The 23292-nt window shown below is 41.1% G+C and overlaps 2 protein-coding genes across 3 annotated transcripts; one reads left to right on the top strand and one right to left on the bottom strand.

The window, feature by feature from the left end:
- LOC131683399 (toll-like receptor 7) lies at positions 1-20286 on the top strand. Its single transcript, XM_058965344.1, has 6 exons — positions 1-352; positions 9129-9268; positions 9324-9627; positions 9847-10373; positions 10660-10772; positions 19573-20286. Exons 1-6 carry the CDS (start codon positions 45-47, stop codon positions 20101-20103), a joined length of 1923 nt encoding a protein of 640 aa, XP_058821327.1. The 5' UTR covers positions 1-44; the 3' UTR covers positions 20104-20286.
- Positions 20287-20288: 2 nt separating this feature from the next.
- LOC131683401 (COP9 signalosome complex subunit 2) lies at positions 20289-22247 on the bottom strand. 2 transcript variants are annotated; one of them, XM_058965346.1, is made up of 5 exons: positions 22069-22247; positions 21748-21942; positions 21561-21686; positions 20689-21503; positions 20289-20623 (listed from the first exon to the last, which is right to left on the bottom strand). In XM_058965346.1, the coding sequence occupies exons 1-5, from the start codon at positions 22120-22122 to the stop codon at positions 20479-20481; spliced, it is 1335 nt and encodes a 444-aa protein (XP_058821329.1). In that variant the 5' UTR covers positions 22123-22247; the 3' UTR covers positions 20289-20478. The 2 variants fall into 2 exon arrangements, with proteins under 2 accessions (XP_058821329.1, XP_058821328.1); XM_058965345.1 differs by having other exon boundaries at positions 20689-21686.
- Between the last annotated feature and the right edge of the window lie 1045 nt (positions 22248-23292).

Below are 23292 nucleotides of genomic sequence, written 5' to 3'. Positions count from 1 at the left end.
CGTTGGAAAGCATGAAAAGTGACCTACCTAATTAGTCTCCAAAAATGTTACGTTCAATCTGTTATTATGCGGCTGCATGCTGCATTTTACTCCTAACTCCGTGTGTAACATACGGTCGTGCGGATACGGCACAAATGGTGGAGATTTGCACGCTTTGCCGCTGTCTGGAAGATACCGAGGAATCATCAATCGTCGTAGACTGTCTAGGGAAGAGCTGGGAACATCATCAGCGACCTTCGAATTATTTCGACCTACGCAACATCGTGTGGCCGGTAGGCAAGGATGCCGCCAGCGACAGAGCGCCTAAAGTTCGCGCGTTTTTCAAAGATCTCAATTTTCCGTACCTGCCCAAGTAAGTGATGATGGAGTTGGGATAGATGGCATCTTATATCTTTTATTGTTTTATCATGTGCGTATAGTCTTATTGTTTTAAGCTTTTAATTTTAAGCTTGATCCGTTTAAGTATGCATCATTTGAACAAGTTTCTCTGGTAGTCAAGTAATTTTTCTACTGAACAGTGCATATTTCTTTTGAGTAAGTTAGTCGAAAAAATAAAGGTTTCAAATGATAATTAAATGTTATCGCTTAGAATGAAACACTGATTCCCTAGAAATATAATGATGTAGCCGTTTTGAACTTGATATTGAGGATTGCGTTCTGTGTATGGGTAAATTACTTACCTAGTCACAGGCAGGGCGTTTATCAGCAGAATCAATGATCGCAACCACGGGGGTAGATAACGAGCTGGCGATTTCGAATGAAAGTATATTCAGTAATGTTTGAAAAGCTGAACTAGAGCAACAACCAATGGTGTGTCATTTTCAGTTGGGTAATATTTAATTACCTATGATAGCGAAACTTTAGTTTGACAAGCACCATCACTTTATTTCATCGGTCGCTAGTAAAACGTCGACTGTGCATTTTTATTTTCCGTGTAATAACTATCTTAGATGCCATATAGTTTCAGATAATAGATTCAAATGATAAATGATCCAATACCAATCGCACAAGCTGTGGGGCCATCGGGATAATATGGGTGGAAGAAGAAATGACTGCAAATTGACTGGAATGGATTCATATACTCTATATACAATTCGAGTACAATAACTATTGAAGCATAACGATCCCTAATATGCCGCCTATAAGATACTCTCCCATGTTCTGTTCAGCACTTTTTTGGCGATTGCCTAAGTGTGGTTTGAAAAGGATGATTAACGATGGTCCAGATTTTTACCCATAGTGACAAATCCCGATGCGACGTACGATTCAGTGAACGAAATGAGATGTGACATACAATGCTTAAACATTGCTTACGACAAAACTGATTAATCTATTTCGTCTGACGCTGAACGGGTCATAATCAAGCTTCAAAATAGACGGAGAGCCAACCGACTCGCTTGTGACGTTAGGTAAATTGGAACGGAAAAGGGGCGGATCGAGAAAAAAATTTCGGGAGGGGTCTGACATTTCGATTGTGAAATTGTACATTTCACAATACGTAATAATCTTATTTACTGAAAATCAGCTTTGGTGGTCAGATTTAGCGTGGAATTATTTTGAGTTTGAAACTAATATAAAATTGAAACTAAATTAAAATTTCTCAACAAGTTAAAAAAAATTCGTAGGGGGTCCAGACCCCCGGAACCCTCCTCCTGCATCCGCCACTGGAACGGAACCATCATTACGAGGTCTCCCATGTTTGTTGGCTTCGCGGACTATATCGATATCATTGATGTTGATCGCAGAGCAGTGGAAGAGTAATTTATGCCTATAAAAGGACAATGAGAGAATCGGATTGACTATAAACTCTAACAAGACAGTGTACATTGCAGCTGATAGAGAGCGATACAGTTCGAATGGTAATCGTTCCTAGGTGGACGTTGATGAATTCCTATATCTTGGAATACTATTGACATGTAATAACGATGTTGGCTGGTGACAAGGTATGTTAAGGTTATGAATAGAGCTTTCTATGATCTGCGTAGTCAGCTACGTCGTAGCCTACCGAAGTACACAAAACATGTCCTAAACAATTCGCCGATACTCAGTGTTTCTCTGTACGGCTTTATGATATGGTCGTTGAAGGAAGCAGACTATTAATTGCTCGGAGTATTTAAGAGAAAAATGTCGCGCTCAATACTGGACGGCACTGTAGAAAAAATATAGAATGGAGCAGACACATGAACCACAAGCTGTACAGGTTGTACGTTATCTCCCTTAAAATAGCAAAAATCACAACCACTCCACATACATTTTATTTTGAGAAGACGTGTGTCACATGTAATTTACCGCATTCGTCGCTCGCCAACCGAGCGTGAAGTGTGTGAAAACGAAGACTTTATGGATTTTCGGCATCAATATATAAGCGGCCTTATACAAGAACAGGCATTTCGCATTTTACAATTGCCTTATCTTTGAGATACTAATTTGTTTTCGAAATCAAAAAAAAACATATTTATGAATTAAAATCCTCCAGTTGAAACTTTCGATTACAAACCACTGTGAAAACCTTCAGCGTAATAAACCCGTTTAAAATATGGGTGGGTAATGTGTGTGACATAACCGGAGTGTCGTGACTACTCTTTTGGACGTTAATTCAAATCTAATGATAGTCAACGGAATCGCGTTTGAATGGTTTTTTTTAAATAATTTAAGATAATTAATTAGCCATTTTAACCATCTTCGGATTCATTGTTTCATTCATTAAAACCAACGCCAACATCAAAGTTTCTTTTGAGAACCCTCATAATTATCTTAAAAAATAATTTGAAATGTTAAATTTAACTTTAAAAATATTTTTGATTTTGATAAAAATTTATTTAATTTGAATTAACGTCCCGATGTGTAGCCACGACACTCCATTTATGTCACAGGCATTACCCACCCATCTTTTTTAATTTGGTTTAAGGGGCCTGCTGGCTACGTCTTCGTTTCTCCCATCGAAAACAAAAAAATCCTTATTTAATCAAAATAGTAAATACATTGAATGACTAACTATACTATTTCACTATACTGACCATTATACGATAGATTTTTTCCATTGCAATAAAACTTGTCAAGTACTTAAAATGTACGTTAGTTAGAAAAGGGGAGAAAATCAAATGAACTCTTTATACGAAGAAAAATGTCGCCCAGAAAAGGGCGGGTTTTTCGTTGTATCAGTCAGAAAGGGGCTTTAGGTTGTGGAGGCCTACATCGGCAACAGCAAGGCCTGAATGTTAGGCAACACTCCACCCAGGGCAATGGTCACGCCGGAGAGCAATTTATTTAGCTCTTCGTCATTTCGAATGAGCTGCGGATAACGGGAGATGATACTGGTTTTCTTGTTATCATGGGCAGCGTTTCCTACAAGCTCCAATACTTCGGTGGTAAAATATTCCATCACTGCCACCAGATAGATGGGTGCTCCCGCACCGACACCTTTCTCGGCAAAGGATGGGTTCGGTCGACAGAAAGTTGGAAACCGGCATGAACCCAGCGGAATTTTGGCTTTCACTTCACATTTCCTTCTCTACCGCGTCCAGACATAGTGAGCGTATTTGTGCTATAGTCAGCACGACTGTAACATACGAATGATACCATAATCGCATACGACAACCAAAGAGATGGAGCTTCAAAAGGAAACTGTTCAGGATTTGTTGCTCGATGCATGAAATTATCGGATACCAATCACGAACGAGCTGCAGTTAGATGATTTAAAATCCACTAAAAACACTCATTATTCGTTACTCGCCCTTCTTTCCCACGGAACTACATCAAGGTATCACATCGAGTGGGAGACGGGGAGGGGGTGGGGTTGAATTTGGGGATTTCGTTGTGCTTTCGCCGAACCTCTTTCTTCTGTTCTATCTCGGAGCCACACTTGATCCATGAAATGACGCATCCTTTGAGCTTTGATTTAACTCTCGACTCTTCTCATGCTTTTCGTTTCCATCTGTTACGTCGCCATTTAGCTCAAATTCCAGTAAGCTGTTTAGTTGCTGATTCTATGAACCATTTAACCCCTGTTTCCGTGAGTCATTCTCTGGCGGTGAACAACCTTACTCCGATTGAGAGTTCCCTGGCAGCAGAATTTCTCATGATACCGATGCCTGTTTCGTGAGCCAATTAGCTCCAATTTTCGTCACGATATAGTCGGATTGTTTACGCCGTTGAATCTACACCACTGTGAATTCGCCTGCAGTGGATCTCTCCCAATACCGATGTTCGTTTCCGTGCGGCATTTAGCTCTCCGCTTCGTCCCGTCCCTACTCGATCTAGTCCTCGGCGAAGGACCTATCCTACACAACGGGCCAGCCAATTTGTGGTCTCTGTTGACAGCGTCCTAGAAATAGGGGTGACATGTCCCAACTGATGCAGATACTTCTAGAAGTATTCGTGCCTGGACAAAAACTGCTTCAAATGGAAGTTCACCTCGCCACGCTTCCTATGCATCTACACAATTGAGGTAAGTTGGTGGGTCCTCTTTCATCTCTCCGTGTTGTCCCACTCTTGCTGCCACGTAGCCAACGAGTTCACTTTGACCAGTCTACTTGCGTTTCGTGTATTTCTCCGCTGGTAGCATTCTACGTCCTCAGCCAGAGTGATGCAGATAGGACTCATCCCGGCAATGACGCATACCGCCTCTGACGATAGCGCTCGCGACATGAACAGCCATTAGGCGAAACGTGCTTGTCAACTTCATAAGGTCCCGCTTTGAGTTCAGTACAACAGTCCAAGCCGGTACGCCATACTTCAGTACTTTAGTTGTCCTCGTAGTCTTCTCGCATACAAAGCCGACATGGCAGTTGTAATTTAACTGATTGTAATTTAATTTTGTAATCAACCTCAGCGCAGGCCTCGATGGAATTGAGTGTTCGCCGACGCTGATCACGACACGCTGGATTTTTTTTCTGTTGTTGACCACTGCTACCTACGTCTTGTGGTGGGCCAACTGCGACTTGATATCAACAATCCTGGTTTCCACGATGCCTGTTGTCTCTGCCGTCAACATCTCCACCTCCTCAAGTGTCTCGCTGGTTATTGTTAGGACAACGTCATCTGGACAGTTGCAGTGTTAAGACTCCGTTGTGCATTATGTTCCATCAGAGTGTTGGGTCGAGTATGGAGCTCTGAGGTACTTCCGCCGTGACCCTAATCGACCTCTGCCCTATGCTCGCCTCGTAGACCAGTATTCGGTAGTTTTAAAATCTTGCACAAATAGTTCGGGACCTGCATTATGTGCAGTGCAACGGCGATAACCACCCAGCTGGCGCTGTTGAACGCGTTCTTCACGTCGATCGTAACCACGGCGCAGTAGCGATTACCCCTTCTCCTTTGCTTCAATGCTTTCTTCGTGCTCGCGATGACTGTGCGAATGACATCCACTGTCGAGATCCCTTTCCGGAATCCGAACTGTCTTTGCTATAGACCGTTCTTACTTTTAGCGTAGTTCGTCAGCCTAGTGAAGATAACTCTTTCCAGAAGTTTACCAAGAGTATCCAGCAGGCATATAGGTCGATAAGATACCGGATCTACCGGTGGCTTCCCTGGTTTTGGCAGCAACACCAGCTTCTGGATCGTCCACCTGTCCGGGAAGTAGCCATCTTCCAGGCATTTCTTTCCTGAACATGTCCGGAAATTACAGGATCGCGGTTTTCGGTGCAACGTTAGGGATATCGTCCGGACCGGGAGTTTTTTTCGCTTTCAGCCCTTTCGCCACTATTTGGAGCTCGTTGTTGGAGCCTCGATTTGACACCAGCATTTTCACCGTCTGCATATGTGCAAGGGGGCGAAATTTTTCAGAAATAAATTTAAGAAAAAACACATTTTTCGGTGACTTTCACAAATTTGTATCTTGTTTGGTTTGAACAAATTAATGAGATAATGTTGAGGAAGTTTGCCATTTCGAAAACACCGGTCATAATATCTACTCAGTATGCTGAGTGTAACAAAAACAGTTCCTTTAATCTTGTGTGACTCGTCGGAAGAACTAAAGAATCTATTACTTTTATTCTTGCTGTGGTGATATGACTGAGTCGCAGAATCAAGAGGTGGTGCTCCAGCCAAGGCGGAGGCTATTGACTTTCTGTCTTTTCGCGTGAGACGCATAGCGTATTCATGATATGAAACATTTGCTACAGGTGGAAATGGAGGTTATGCTTACGGAAGTCGCCATTGTCGAGTTCTACCATGTCAGACATTCAGTGCTGATACTGTTTAACAAATTAGCTCAGACGAGTCATTTTGAATAATAACAAATTTGTGGCTTCTGTACAGGTAACATTGACGGCAAAAGTTGCGTCAAATATATCAAAATAAACAACCAGCACCATCATTGAGGAATTGTACAAACGTGACCCGTAAGGGCAAGATACAAGAACCAAATCAGAGATTCGCGAACATGAACATGGCAGTAACCATGATGATGACATGGAAGTGTTCGAGAAAGAAATGAATGACGTTGAAGAGACACTGTTGGTTAGGCAAAATGTTTCCCAGCCTTGTAAACAGGTTTCAACGCGCATTCGCCAATCGCTCGCACAAGATCTGTCGGATAACCATTAACGTTTTATTTTTATTGTTTGCGCCATGGAAATATATGAAAGACCCGCGGTTCCCCATAGCTAACGCACTGAACCGTTTTATAAAAAACTGGGCACAAAACTCTCCTAAAATAAGACTTTATCGCTGGTGATTGCCACGTTTAACAAAACTGAAATATTATGCTAGATAATGGCTAGAATAAAGTTAGTTATTTAGACAAGTTTTTAAATTATACGTAAATTGAATGTCTGTAATAGGTTAGTGCACTGTACGTTTTGTATAAACACCAGAGATCTCACTCAAGCGTTTTTGACAAAAACATTTCAATTTGCTGATTTAAAGAAGAAAACAGTTTTTATTTTGCATTAGTCAATTTAATGCAATGGTATTTTTATATGCAATCAATTTCATTTTATGCGGGGAATGCGTTCCGCACTAAAACACTGTTATTCCGGAGAAACTTTGATATATTTAACAATCGAACAATAAACACGAGAAACGTGTATAAAGAAAACAAACCTAAAAGTGGTAAAACAGCGGTTTTACCAAGATGTTCATATAGCCTCCCAAATTTTCTGATATGAAGACAGTAGTGGTAGGACTAACTGTTGTGATTTCGTCCTTACTTTCCATTGGATGTCAAATGATGCTAAATCACATATTAGTCACCCAATCACAATGAACTTAATGTTGCTACCAGCAGAAGCATTTTTTTTTCGCTTTCTATGGTTTCCAATTAATGTCTATGTTTAAAAACAACTTGACGAATCCGTGAACAGATATAAGTAGATAATCATGGAGAGCGAGTGAAATGTTGTAACTAGTTGAGTCTATAAGTTAATAAGTTTGGATTATTGTTTCGATTTCATGTTTTCAGTGTACCTATGTCTTTCGTTTGATTTTTGTTCGTTATGGAACAAAATGAGAGAAATGGTCAAAAAACACGGAAAAAGAGAGACAAAAGGGTCAATCAATTGAACTCGACTAAAGAGCGCTTCTTATATCTTTTCTATAAACTCAATTCGAGTGCTTTCGGAATTGCACTCTGGTCCTCTCATTTCAGAAAGAGCCTTTCGTCTTCATTATCCATAGGACTTTGATGCGTTAGGTGCAACGGCTTTAATTGAAACAGTTTCATAAATTGTGATAAAATGAACCTGCAATGAAACATACACTACAGCTTCGTTCAAGTAGTCAAATACCTTGCCAGCTTTGTGGTAATTGTAAAATAAATAGAGCAAATTACTTTTATTCAAAAAACAAACCAATTACTGGACAGATTAGAGTCAATATATTTGTTTAACGAAGTGAGGATTTGATTCAGAAAGTGTAACCGAAATCGTCATAGAAAGTCTTCCGCAAAACGGAAGTAAGTGCGATGTATTCCATTTCATGTGTCGAAAGCAAGAGATGCTGAAATTATTGAGCTTATTTATATGTATAGTTTCTAGTTATTTTGGTGGTGTCATCAATGATACAGTAAGCAAATTTTACGTAAATTAGAAGATATTAGTAATCAGTCTTAAGAGATTTTCTTTCGATTTGTGGGCAATTTTCATTATTATATTAAATTCTGGGCAGTTTCCTCTAGTTGATTAAACCATAGAAATATACATTTTGATCCTATTGATCACCCAGAATCCTTCCTGGCTGGGGCTTCTGACCTGCTAGGCCCATGTCAGTCTTGAAAATAGTTTCTTTAATTAGAATATATAAAAAAATGTTGAGGCCATAGAGAAGTCGCCAGATCAAGAAAATAGAAGTTGAGCCGTTTCTACGCGTCTACAAATCGCTTGCTAAATCAGAAGATTTAGTGCAAATTTAGACATTCTCTTCGTTCCAATATTTTATGAAAATTTTTCTAGTCATTTCGCGTTTAAAACCTTGCATTATCTACCACCGTCAAGGATTGTCATATTTGGTTAGCGCATAAACACTTTGAATTCTGGAATATCCATTGTTGTAACGAGAGTAAATTGTAACTTGTAAATTGTAAATTCAACATCAATAATTTGTAGGTATAAATATGTTCTTTGTCACAAGAAAGGCTATATTTCTTGTGACAAAGAACATCTTTTTAGTTTGTATTGTCTTAGATTTGGAATTGTTTCCATTAGGAACTTTTCAACACATCGTTCAGTTTTAGCCACTATTTCAAGTCATCAGAATGAAAAGCTTCATGAAATAATTTTTTAAAGCCCTTCCCGAAACAAAATCTTGGCTGCGGGCCTGGCTATAAAGTAGCTAATCTGTAAACTGAAATGCCAATTCTATTAAATTCAGTAAATTGACAAATTTTTGCACACTATTTTCGGTCGGTGTTAAGTCAGACCGAACTAAGTCGCAAAATCTTAAAAAAATGAGATAATGATAACACTGGACAATGAATTTCTTCAGCTACTTTCGACATTTGAATTATGTTATAATAAGCAGGATTTACGGCAAAAATTAATTTAGAATCATAACGTAAACGATGCTGCGATCCAAACTTTAAGCTCGTTTTGCTCGAAATCAATACAATGTCACTTAGTTCGGTCTGACTTAACAACGCCCATTTAATCTTCAAGCGCGTTACTGATGGCAAAATTATTATTATCTTTTAGGATTCCAACCAGCGTCAACGTGGTGGAGCTGTATTTCCAAAATGATTCCATTCAATCACTCCCGACCGAACCGTTTGGAAATTTCAAGAATTTGGAAACTCTAACTATAACCAACAACAATTTAAATAGTATTGAAAAGGGTACTTACTAGATAAGTTATAAGAATAATTACGAAACTAACTATATTTTTCCCAGATTTCTTCGCCTTAAAGAACAAACTAGTCCACCTGGACTTATCGAACAATTCGCTGACGACAGTGACCGCTCTGGAGCGGGCTTGGTTTGAGTCGCTGGAAGTTATTGATCTATCTTATAACAAACTCATCACTGTTTCAGCTCAGCTGATTCGTTCGCTGCAGAACGCCAGCATCGTACGTTTGGCAGGTTGTGAAATTTACCATTGGAACAGCGAGACGGTTACACGCTGGAAGGTGCTTAATTTAAACTGGAACAAGCTGAGCTCTGTTAGTACCAGTACCTTCGCTGGTTTGGAACAGCTGTAAGTAGTCAATTTGAGTATATATAACGATCTTATATGCAATAATAACAATAATAACATTAAATCGATCACACGATGGATTGCTACCAATAACCGGTCACTCGCAGTTTATTGTTTTAACTTTCTATTGGCTGCTTGAAGCCAAAGTTAAAAAAATGTTTTCTTTGATACTGTATCCTTTATATAAATATATACAGCACTCGATCTCTTCTCTTTCAGAGAAGCCCTTTATCTGTCGCACAACAACATCCGCTCAATCGAATCGCATGCTTTCGAAGGGATGCAACAACTGGAACGATTAGATGTTTCACACAATGAAATTGTAAATCTGGAAGCCAATTTGGTCCTTCCCACGACGCTGGAGATGATCAACGTTGCCTACAATGGTATCGAACGCTGGCCGTTCGCTGAAATCCCTGACAATCTACGAATAATGAATCTACGAAACAACGGATTGTTCGAAATAAACCCGGGTCATTCGGTGAAAGTGGTGATCCTGGAAGCGAGTCACAACCGACTGGAAACATTTCTTGGCGATTCCTTCCCGGAGCTAACGGAATTGGATCTGTCGTTTAACTTGCTAACGGATGTTCCTCGCAACCTGGGTCAAACGTTATCTACATTAATTTTGGATGGTAATCCAATGGAACGAATTTTCTTTGAAAGCAAGACACCGCTGAAGATGCTGTCGTTAAATGCTATGCCAAATTTGGAAGAGCTGGCAGCGTTTGCTTTTTGGAAACTAGGTGAGCCATTTTGTATTAGGTTTTACACCGACCGACGTCACCCCACAAAATGAGCCGGATGAACTTCGTTTGACAATTCTCGGTGGTTTGTTTACATGGAAGTTACGTGAGTTCGAATGTAATAGATGAGCACCCGTTGCACTCGCACTCACGCAACTGACAAGGTAAACAAACCACCGAGAATTGTCAAACATGAACTTTATTCACCATGAGTTCATTCGTGTCGTCATCTTGTAGAACTCAATAGATTGTTGACCACATATTAATTTTCATTCTTTGGACATAGTCGGCGTGGATGATTTAAAAGAGCGGGATTGTGTAGAAGTACGAATCTCGAATTGTCCTAAGCTGCGCCGCATTGATTCAATGGCCTTCGCTGAGGAGAATAATTTGTGCAAGGTAAGTTGGATTGATTGGGCGATTTTAATTATCTAACGAGGATTCTATAATATTTTCCCGAGAATCATTCCTCAGAACATAAAATGCCGAAGTTTTATTGCCAGTAATGCATTTCCTGAAAAACATCAATTTCCATGCAATATTAATTCCCAAAAAGGTTAATTTAATTTAATTTATTAATCGAATTTTAACATTAAGGGCACAAGACCTAACATATATTAATGTAGATTTTGGTGGATTGATCTCGTCAGTAACTAGCTCCAATTTGAGGCCAAGTTAGACGATGTACCCAAACTAGCACTTGTTAGACACTATAATACAAAAAGTCACACGACGCATGTGAACGCCTAAAGCAACTGGCTTGCACCGTGAAACAAAGGCAAAAACTCTGGTTTGCTGTCGAGAAAGCGAAAACGAGCTCTTGTTTTTGGTTAGGAAACCAAACGCTTGTCATTATGAAATATTGATTACCAAAAAGCACAAAAATGATTGAAACAATTTACGCATTAAGGGCACACAGTCTTACTTAAGAGTTCGCATACGCTTTCTCGTCAACAAACTCGAGCTTCTGCTTTTGCTTTCTGGGACATCACTCGGGACAAGTCAGTTGCTTTAGGTTATCCCAGGTGTCGTTCGTGACTATTTGGATTATTATGTCTAACTAGTGCTAAATTGGGTACTGCCGGATGGGGTCCACTAGGAGATTGATAACAATATTTTATCTTTCTCCGGACAATACAAGCCTAGAGGCCGTTTGGGATCCGGAGGATTGAAGTAATTCAATCAAGACTTGATCCACTATGTTCCTGCTCCCATGTAAGAGGTGACTTGAAACAGGAGTTCTCAAGTCACGGAGTATCGTGGGTCTTACCCAGTGGCGGATCCAGGGGAAGGGTCCTGGGGGTCAGGACCCCCCCCCCCCCGAAATTTTTCATCTCATTGAGAAATTTTAAATTTTAAAATAGATTCTATTTTAAATTCGTTCTAAATTCCAAACCATTCCAAACCAGATTCGACAACCGAAGCTGATTTTAATTAAAAGGGGTATTACATATTACGTATTGTACATTGAACATTTCAAAATCGAGCTTTCAACAAAAATGGCATGACAAATCCACGTAAATGCCTCGTGCTTGTATACTTGCGAATAGCCCTATTGACGCATGTATTATATCCGATCTCTCAACTAGCGATATTTGTGCTATCACAGTCAATATGACGGTTGATAACATAAACAAGAAATACGACTGTTGTTCGGAATATTGGCCGTATAATGAACCATGCCCTTCTGATACTTCCAAAAGGGTTGTATCATACTGTGGCAAAATGGGTTTTCTTTCATACACGGCAGTGATGCAAATGCCCATCACATAACTTGGGGCAGCTCAGATATGAATTTGAGAGGCACCGAATTAATTGAATATTTAAGTAGTACAAATCTGCACATTCTGAATGCAGGAAACCGCCCAAAATTTGCAGGAGCTGCTAGAGAATAGGTGTTAGATGTAACTCTCTGCTCTGACAGTATAAGGCATGAATTGGCAAACTGGCTCGTACCAAACGAGCTCAAACCGTCGTTATCTGATCATAAGCACATCGTCTTTGATCATTTGAACGTCTCGCTAGATATCGTCACATATCGTAATCCCAAATCTACGAACTGAGACCTCTACAAAGAGGACTTGGTGGCTAGGTTTCAGGGGTATTTTCTGATGATTGAATGTTCAAGTGAGGTCGTGGATTAAACAAACTCACCTTAGTAGCAGCATTCCAAGAGGCTTTCCCACTTCGAGTTATGCGTGCTTCTAGGGGAACACCTTGGTGGAGTACAGAACTTGTTCGACTCAAAAAATTATGTAGAAGTGCTTAAAATCGCAGAAACAGGGACATGTCGGAGGGATTTAAGTTGGATCGCAAAACATACAGAAATGCTCTTCGATCCTCTGAGCGAAGTGGTTGGAAAAGCCTATGCACAAATGTCTCATGTCTCAACAACACTAGTAGATCGAATAAGTTACTTTCGAAATCGAAAGACTCATGTCAATTCGATTAGAACTGCTAATGTTGAATACTCGTCTGACGAAGATGTAGTACTCAACTGTCTTTTTGACACACACACACTTTACAGGCTGTACGGAGCCATCACTGACGATTGCCCCTGATTCATTTTCAGGTAGTTCTGATTCTTGGGCATTTGTCGTAGAATTGTAACAACCGAATCGATCAAATGGGCATTTGAAAGTCTTGCTTCGTATAAGTGTCCGGGAAATGATGGAATCATTCCAGTGCTGTTACAAAAAGGATATGAATACTTCAAGCACCTTTTCAAAAATGTTCTTACTTGTCGTCTTGCAACAGGTTACACTCCATTCGCGTGGCGGGAAATAACTGCAAAAGTCATTCCCAAAGGTGGCCGTGTCACTTATGAGGAGGCAAAGAGCTTCAGACCGGTCAGTCTGACCTTCTTCTTTTTCAAATCAGTGGAACATTTGACCGACCACTACATTCGGGATGTTAGCTTGGGAGAGCACCCGCTGCATGCAATGCAGCATGCATATCAGCGGGGGAAGGCTACTACCACCCTGTTACACAATGTTGTCAATGTTCTCGTTATTGAAGGTGTTTTTGACAATGTGTCCAGAGCTTAAAAAAATTGACATCGCTGCATGAACTTGACAGAAAACGAAATTCAATTCATGCCCACTGCGATGAATGAAATTTTTGATTCGTTTCCATCGTCATTCGTTCTCCCGACGCAGCGCTTTCAGGTACGGACATGTTCGGTTTCAGAAGCAAAGTGAATTTTATTTCTATGCTAGCTCTGAGAGGGATTATTGATCAAAAGTGCAGCAGGTATAGATTACGCAGTTCACTTATATTCGAAAATGTAGAAGATGCTAACTTCTGCCTTCAAACTGTCAACATAATAACAAATGAATGCTTTGGTTGGTGAGGGAATTTATATTTCCTCTGCACTCAAGCATTCGATTCTGCATGAAATTTCAATCAGTTGGAAAGTGAGTGAATGAGGGAGGCGTTGAATCTGAATGTCCGTTTCGGTAAATACAAGCAGAAATAGGTAACTGATTTTGAAATTTCGTAGCTCTGAATGTGTCTTTCGAATCCATTTTGGGAGCAGCACGAGGTCATGGAGTACCTTCATAAATCACGAAATGGATACACGCAATGCTTAACAACCGACATCTGTGCTCATAGTTACTGAGTGTCTGCGGATGTCCTCAAGATGGTGTTGGCTTGTTGAGGAAACTTAATAAACTTGGATTTCCGACGTATAGTTTCGCCGATCATTATCATATAATTATCACCGGGATTTGAATTAACACACTTTTTAATTTGATGCCTCAAGCCTTATATGTTGTTGTGCAATAGTGTCTTCATGTTGGACTATCAGTTAATCCAAATAAAACATCAATGGTGCTTTTCACGCAACGAAGGATTACAACCGGAGCTCGTCCATTGCAGTTTGTTGGGGCGACTTACCAGAAATTTTCCGGTTCCTTGCTCGAAGGATTTGCTTCCGTCCACAGAAGGACAGCCCAGAACGATCGTCGATGAGCAGGGAAGTTTTACTCACGAAATATCGCACAAATCACTTGTCTTTATCCGTGTCACAGTGTGTCTAAAGCCATTATTAACTAAAAAAAATGACCATAAATTGGGCATACGGCATTCGAAAGATACAGTATCCAAGCATCTTCTCAGTGAATTTCAAAATGATCCATCGAGAGATTCGAGAGAAATGGCGATTTGAAGTTTTATGACACGTTTCATAAGGCTACCAGCAAACACCCACGGGTTCGGTCCTATCATTATAAACAAAAAAATATTTGTCTACTTATTTGGTACTTGGCATTCGAAAGATATAGTGTTGAAGTATATTCGCTGTAAGTTTGAAAATATTTCAATGATGGAATCGAAAGTTATAACGATTTGAATGCGGTATGCGTTCAAAGATGGGTTTTCTACCAGATTTCAAGCATGAAGCCATGTTTGTCCATTGACTATTTAAATCGTTTATATGTGTCGCTGTTTTAAACCTATCAGAGTTAAAGCAGGCAGTTGGCGCCGATCCGCTCAGCTTTCACTCTGACATCATCCATTTGGTTTGCAGGCTTAGGTTAAGGTAATTCATTTATATTTTAATTAATAACTAATACTCCTCAATTCCGGCCACCTTGAAGTAACACGGATACTTCAAATCCACATTTTTATCACCACCATCTTTTACTTTTTATTCTTCGGCTTTTTATTATTTGTCTTCTTATTCCTCGTCTGAACTGAGATTTGATGGTGCTGGCTGCGTTTTCGGTATCGGAAGCAAGGCCAGCTTGACGACTGGACGAACAACTGAATCGGACGGCTGTTTTCATGGTGACGAAGCGAACAACTCCATCCTTGTTCGGGTGCACCTGGGTGATTTTTCCAAGTGGCCGTTGTGTTGGCGGCAGACATTCGTCCTTGATCACCACAACTCGGCCGGGTTCAATGGTGACTGTGGACTGCTGCTTCATGGCTAGTGACTGCAGTTGCTGAAGATACTCTATCCTTTAAACACGCTTCTGCCAATGCGACAGTCGGTACATCGCACAGCGACGGTTCTGGAGCGGCTTGTAGGTTGTCTCCTACCAGGAAATAGCCTGGGGTCAAGGCTTCCAGGTCTGACGGATCGAACGGTATGGCGGTGAGAGCTTAGACACGTCTCGATCTGGGCGAGTATGGTTATCATGTCCTCGTAGCTGACATTCACACTGCCGATCTCCGGCAGTAGATGGTGCTTAGCTGACTTGACGGCTGCTTCCCGCAGACCGCCGAAGTGCGGAGCGCGAGGTGGAATGAATCGCCACGTGATCTAATTCTCGGAACACCAGTCGAGGATCTGCTTTCGTCCGCCCTGATCGGACTTTAGCATCTGGTGGATTCGGTTGAGCTCGTTGGACGCTCCCTTGAATGCGGGGCCGTTGTCGCTCATTCTTCCTTAGCGGGCGTAAAACGGTGGAGGGCATACCGAAAGGCTGGCGTGGATAGGTCAGAGACCAGTGGACAGCGCGAGTGGACAACACACGAAGATTGCGATGTATGCCTTCGTCGGTGCAGGGTTGCGTATCGGTGATTTTATGTAGACAGGCCCACAATAGTCTACACCTCATACGGAAAACGGTCTGGTTGGCGGAACTCACGAGGACGGTAAGTCTGCAATGGTTTGCTGGATCAAACGGCGCTTGCTACATGCGGTGAACCAGGTCGCGTCCTCCAATCTCCCGGAACTTCTGGTGCATCGTGATTAGCGTCAGCTGTAGTCCTGCGTGCAGCAGATTGTAGTGGTAGAGGACAACAACACAGATAGCGGATGCTTCGCAAGCAGCATTGTCGGGTTCTTTCTTCTTTCGAAACTACGGTGTGCTGGAGTCTACCACCGGCTCTAATAACGCCGTCCTTGTACATCGTCGGTTTCAGCCACTTCAACAACGCTGGAAGGAGATTACGTCGGGATATTTAGGACAGCTTCTTGGAGAACATCTTACGTTGGGCAACACGGCGCAAGGCTAGAACGGCCTTGCGTAGATCGGATGTGGAGAGAGACTCAAACGGCTCTGGTTTGGTCTACTGTACGGCAGATCGTAGGGAGCGAAAGCCAGTGGTTCAGCTACCGCTACCGACATCGCGGCGACGTTGTATTTGATCCCTGGCATTGTGGATAAATCGCACGCTGGCAGCACAGTGCTTGGCCAGTGGCGTGATGAAACTCAAGGTTCACGATATCGAGGTTTACGATATCGGTCGGATTGACACCTCTAGATATAAGGTATGCAGAGTTGGATTCTCCGGGAACGTGCTGCCAAGTGCAAGATCCAGCAGTGGATTGGATTGTGGACACTCGTTTTGCCACGAACGTTTTCCAGCGCGACGGGCACAATTGCAGCCAGTTCTTTGACTCTGAAATTATTGTCGCAGATCAAGTTAAGTACGTTGGGGTAATTCTTGACTCGAAACTTAATTGAACAGCTCAAGAAAGCTTGCAGTCTTTGACCAATGTAGACGGTCTTTCGGCAAATCTTGGGGACTCAAACCCCAGTAAATTTAGTGGATCTACACAACAATTCTTAGACCAATACTGGCTTTCGGGTGCCTTGTTTGGTGGCAGAAGATAGAAGCTATGACAATCCAATCAAAGTTAAACCATCTACAGAGGATGGTCTTGATGCCGATAACTGGTGCGTTTTCGACAACAGCTACTGCTGATCTAGAGGCACTCTTGGACATAAAACCACTATATGTGTTTCTGAAACAAGAAGCACTTTCTTGTGCTTACCGTCTTAAGGTTACTGGGCTCTGGAACACTAGATAGATCGTGCGACTAGCAACACAAGACTGTGGCCCCAAATGGTTACTTGGCATAAGTATACACTTGCTACCAGTGACCTTACTTACACTCACGTGTAGTTTTCCTTTTAAAACTTTTAATGTGGAAATTCCTCCTCGCGACGAATGGATGTTGGGTTGGATGGAGCAACAACTTGAAGAATACGTAGTTTGTTTTGCTGACGGTTCTTTGTTGGAGGGCCGAGCTGGTGCTGTTGACTATTGTCGTGAAATGAGACTAAACTAATCTTATTCGCTTGGTAGATACTGTACGTATTTCAAGCTCAAATCTTCAACAGGAAATTTTCGGTAAAAGAATCTAGTTTTGCAGACAGTCAGGCTGCTCTGAAAGCACTTAATTCGGCGGATTCGAGATCGAAATTAGTAATCGCGTGTCAAACTGAAATTGAAGAACTTAGCATTTCAAATGTTTCTACGGGTTCCCGGTCATTCCGGTATTACTGGAAATGAATGGGCGGACGAATTGGCTAGAGCTGGCGCTGCGACTGACTTCGTTGGTCCAAATCCAGTTCTACCACTGTCGATAAGTTGGATAAAGCACTATATTTGCTCTTGGGCTGCATCCGAACATGCCAACCATTGGCGTAGCTTGCAAATTTGCGTTCAAACAAAGACTTTTCTGCCGGATATGAGTCCGAAAATGTCAAAGAATTTGCTGCATTTTTCGAAGCACAATTGTAGTATTCTAGTCAGGGCACTGACTGTACATTTAGGGTTACCAAATGGACTGCGAGCAAATTAAGGACATCCCTGCCAAATCTATTCGGAGTTGGAGCCTGAATCAGTTGTCACTTCATCCAGAATTCCGAAAAAGTCGGGATTCTGGCTTATTTTCCAGCACGTTAAATCTTGATCGAGACAAATTGGAATGGTGTAGTGCCAATATTGAACGAAGATAACCATTTTGGCCAAACCTCATATCGAGCTATCCAACAAATTTTGGTTACTTCGGAGTAAAAGAACTTTTGGTTGGAATGAGTCGCAGAGAGTATGCATTACCAAAAACAATCGCTAGAAGTATTTGAAATTGATTCTCTTGGAATAAAGTTGATCTGAATAATTTAATACAGGGTGATTCAGTATGACGTTTTTTCATCTCGCAAAAATTTTAAAAATGGAGTAAATCGCGAAATGTTTATTTGTCAATCGAAAGAACATTTTTGCCATTTATTGTTTGAAAACAATTTCTTTTAAATGTTGGTCATGTTGGCGCTTGAGGTAATCCATTCGACTGGTCCAATTTTTGATGACGGATTCGAGTATTCCAAGTGGTGTCTGGCCAATTAGTCGAATATGTTGGTTTCCAATGCTTGAGAACTGCAACTTTTACTCTTTGGTTGTATGGCGAATAGTGGAGTCAGTTGGCCGATTATGTCGACTATATTATAGTCGGAGTGCACGAAACACATTAATTTGAAGATGGTGAGCATACTGTGGTGGCAAACAATACTAAACAACAATAACATGACATGCCCTGTTAAAAACCATCATGTTGTACCACCCTGTATATGCCAAGGTTTGAGACTAAAAATAAGGACATTTGAAGTAAAATAAGGACGCTTTCCAAAAACCTCGAAAATAAGGACATGTCCTTTAAAATAAGGACGGTTGGTAACCCTAGTACATTGCAAACTCAATAATCACATGGATACTATTCAGCGCGCTGAGTATTATTCATGTGATCTTTGTGAATCCGATTACGGAACATCATATCATTTGATATGCAACTGCCATACAATTACGTATCCGGATTTTTGTTTCTCCATACAGAAAACTAAAACTCAAGGATATGCTATTGTTTCTAACCCAGTGTGGTAAAGAACTATAGTTTAAGCCGTATTCGAATAAGAATATCTCTTCGGGGGTGTTGTCATTCTGTTATCTCAATATCCCCTTGGGAGTTTTGATATATTCGCTCACTGTTAATAAAATAAAAATTCTAAATTCCTTCGGGGGTTGGAAGCTTGATTCCTGCTGTTGTAGCACCTGCAGATTGGTGCATCCTTCCGGGGGTTTATAACGCTTTGTTTTAATTGTTTTATGTCGTTATGTTCCTTACCCCTAACCTTACCATTTTCCCAATCCTTTCCATCAGGGAGATGATGAAAAGGTAAACTTGGCAAGGCCCAAATCTTCGAACAATATGGGGAACGTGCCATTTGAGCCACACGCTACTGATTCCTGATCAGGTGATGATAAACAACATAAACAGTTCCTTCTCTTAAACATGAGCCAGTCTTCAATGTAAAGGGGAGAAAATCTCAAACCTTACCGAAAAGTGTGATTTTAGTTCAAATTTTTGGTTCTACCTTCTGTGGATAAATCTTCGGCATTTTATTTTGTGGAATATAAGCTTCTTCTGAAAGTCATACAACCATTTAACCAGTAACATTTTCAGCTGGACCTGAGTTACAACCAGCTGACATCGATACCGCAAAATCTGACCGAATGGTATAGCTTATACGGAGGAGTGAATCTTCAAGGAAATCCACTGAACTGCAATTGCTCCGAACAGTGGTTGGTTGATGAAATCCTTCCACTACTATACGAGAAAGATGAGCTTCAGTATTTGTTAGATGATTTGCGTTGTGCCAGTCCAGTTGAACGTCGCGGTAAACGCTTGGTGAAATACCTCAACCATAGGGGTGCATTCTGTGGAGGTCCGAAAATGGAACGGTTGCAAATGGCTCCGGTAAACACTCCGAGGTTGGATAGATCGGACGAAATAGTGCAGGCAGGTTTCGGGAACATTCTCTGCTCCGTAGACGACGATCAATGCCTTCACGCTCACGATGGTTGGGGAATGATAATTGTAGCTGCCGTAGTTACTACCACAACCCTTCTTTCGATCGTAATGATTATTTTTATTGCAATTCGACGAAGGGAGGAACGAAGAAGGGCGGTCGAAAGTGTTTGGTTAATGCGTTAAAAATACTTATTAGATGTATGCTTGGTGTGTTTGCCATCGGGAAATATTATTCATTCTTTCATTGGCTGATCCTTAGCACACACGCGAAAAGTATAATAATAGTTCAAGGCCACTATTTCGATAATACTTGGATGTAAACTGTTTGTAGACTTTAGGAAGTTTCTCGATTATGAAAATAAAAACAATTTATACATAATAGATAATAACAAGCGGCTGTTTTTTCTTTCGTTTTCTTTTTTCCGACGCATTGCTCCACATAGTCTTATCCCGTGACGAAACTACATCCTGAACAAATCAGCTAACATTAGCGCTTTCAAATCGAAATGGTACCTATCCCACATACTGTCTGAGGAATCGACATTATTGCGACATGCTTTACGCCATCTTGTTGATGATGGCAGTTTGTACCGAGTTGATCTGGTTGGACCACTTTTCGATAGCACTGTCTCGAGCCCCGCAGCGTGCCTCCTTGTTCAGTTCCAGCACCTGATTGACCTGATCGATGCGACCCTGGATGGTGCTGGAATTGGAAACGATGTGATAAATTATTACCTACAATACATGAGGCAGATCCGTTTGACTTACCTATCCAGGATGCAGGACACCAGCAAGCTTTCCACTTCAACTGGTTCGATATTCAGTTCGTTCGAAATAAAAGGAATCGTAATCTTGGTATACGGGCGAATCAACTTGATCAGTACCTGGGTACGAATGTTTCGCAGCAAATCTTCAATATGTTCTCGAATGAATGGGTCTGCCATAATATTGTTTCGATTGTTCCGCAGAATTGACTCAAACTCCATGATGTCATTGTTCTGATAACTTACTACCAAATTTGTCATTGCCAGAATTTCCGGATCGTTCTTGTACGGTTTCGCTTCCTGCGAATCGAACGGATTAATGCCCGATTTCATGAGCATGTTGGCTAAAACCAGATACTTTAAGCAAGTTGTGCGCCTCGACGAACCAGATTCGTCGTAATTTTTGAATGCCTCGAAAAAGTCCGTATGAGCTTTCTCAAATTCTCCTTCTCGGAGATGCATCTTACCACCGCACTCTCGGATCACGCCCATAATCAGCGGATGAGGGATTGCGGACTTAATGTGCAGTGATTGCTCATACAAGGCTTTCAATTTTTTGTTGTTCTTTTGTACAGTATACATCTGAATTTCCAGCGCATAGATTTCTAACAACTGAGTGCCTTTTTTAAGATCATCCTCGCCATCATCAGTCTGACAGGATTGATGCAGTTGTTTCAAAATTTTCTGAAGCTTGCCAAAATCATTCCGGTCAAAGTACAACTTTCCCAGCTTGGTGTTGGTCTTGAACCAAAGGCGATCGTTTTTGGCATCCTTCAGGGCTTCGAGAGTGGTTTCGTAGAAATTTTGAAGCAGTTCCATCTGCGAGAAATGTTTATAAAACTTGTGGTACACAAAATTTAAGCAATAGAAACCTACATTCTTTGAAGTAGAGATGTAGTCCAAAATAGAGTTGATCGACTTCTCTGAATGGTTCCTGGTTACTGCACTTTTGATGTAGGTCAGCAATTGCTTATACCGGGTCATCATTTCCTGGTAGTTTTGCTGCAATGGATACAACACTAAACTGCTGTTCTTATACAATCTTGAACAGGCAGAACCTTACCAGTTTAAAGTTAATTTTGATCATCTGTTTAAGGGCCTTAAACCCCCATTCTCCCTTCTCTCCATTCTCCAAGTCAAGAACTTTCTGAAAGGATTTCAGCGCTTCCAAAGGGGCTTCCTCTTTCAATGCTTTACTGTTGTAGTACTGATTCTCCAAGTCCACATCCGGTTCCGAATTACTGTCCTCAGAATATTCCTGTAGTGTGGTAACACCAAAAAATGTAAATAATCACAAAGGTTCATAACCTAACACCCAATGCCTGTGGTGCTCCTAAGGGCCCATTAGAACCGCAACAAGAAAAACTTATTTTCGTTCACTTACCAGGCCATAATCCTCCTCATCTTCGCACATGAAATCATCATCAATGTCGGACATCGTTGATTTAGCAGCCAAATCCAAACAACAAGCTTATGATCAAATACAAAATTATGCAAATTTTTCACTACTGCCGACGAAACAAATTTTTTTGCAGACCGAAATCGCAAGCGGTTATTTACGTTTTGACAGCCGTAAAATCAGCACGGCGAGTTGGAATAAGGAAGTTTTGGGTAAATTTATTGGAGTGGTTAGAATTTGGGGCCGACGATAACTAACGTAATACTTGGATATTTCCGTCACAAAACACAAATTCGATTGCAATAGCTAACTTCCATTCGAAATATCATTAATCAATCATTTATTGATCGTTTGGCATATTGGTCATACGAAATAATGGTCGATAGATATCAATGCAAATGCAGTCTTTATTTGCTGGTCAGCTAGATTTCTGTAAGTCTTGGTTTGACAGCTCTGTCAGATTTCTGCGCGTATCCTGTCGGGTTAGTTGAGCTAGGGTGAACTCGGTTTCGTTCGCGTTTCTGGCAAATTTTGACAGGAACAGAACCAAACCCTGGCATAACTCGGACATAAACTATGCAAAGATCCTGGCAATTCCTACCTGGTAGAACTTAGCACGAATCGAGCAAAACATCTGACAAAGATGTGGCAGGAAGCGTGCAGAGATCTTGGCCGTACATTTCTGGCTCGATTCTGGATAAAAGTGAGCAGCATCGATTGGTTTAACCGCTTCTGTCAGAAACGGTTGTTGCATTTGAGCGAATTCGTTGCCAGAATTCTCGCACAAATCGCGCAAAATGCTCGCAGAAACTCTGCCAACATCAATTTCGCTTTGCTCAACTTTTGCTAATTTTCTGCTTGCTACGCTGACCGGGTTGTTGCTATATGTTTCACACATCGATCGTGAACCGACAAATGGGCCTATATAACAAATGTACACAAACGGAGATTTGAGTAATATCTTAAAGAGGAGTAAAAATACTTCATAATAAATATAAAAACTCATTAATAAATGTTTCACACTTCATGAAAATCAATAAAAAACAAAACGGAGGATACGACTTTCAACTGTAAACAAGCCGCCAGGCGGATTACGCCTCTGCATTTCTAAGGTAGTGTGTACGGGTGAAATTGACAGCAATATTGTTTACAAAGCCCGTAAACAGAGTCGCCCTAAACAAAAACCAATTGCTTGATACGCCCGGGGGA

The sequence above is a fragment of the Topomyia yanbarensis genome, chromosome 2, assembly GCF_030247195.1.
Source record: "Topomyia yanbarensis strain Yona2022 chromosome 2, ASM3024719v1, whole genome shotgun sequence".
NCBI classification, from domain to species: Eukaryota; Metazoa; Arthropoda; class Insecta; order Diptera; family Culicidae; genus Topomyia; species Topomyia yanbarensis.
This window is presented reverse-complemented; position numbering and strand designations above follow the sequence as displayed.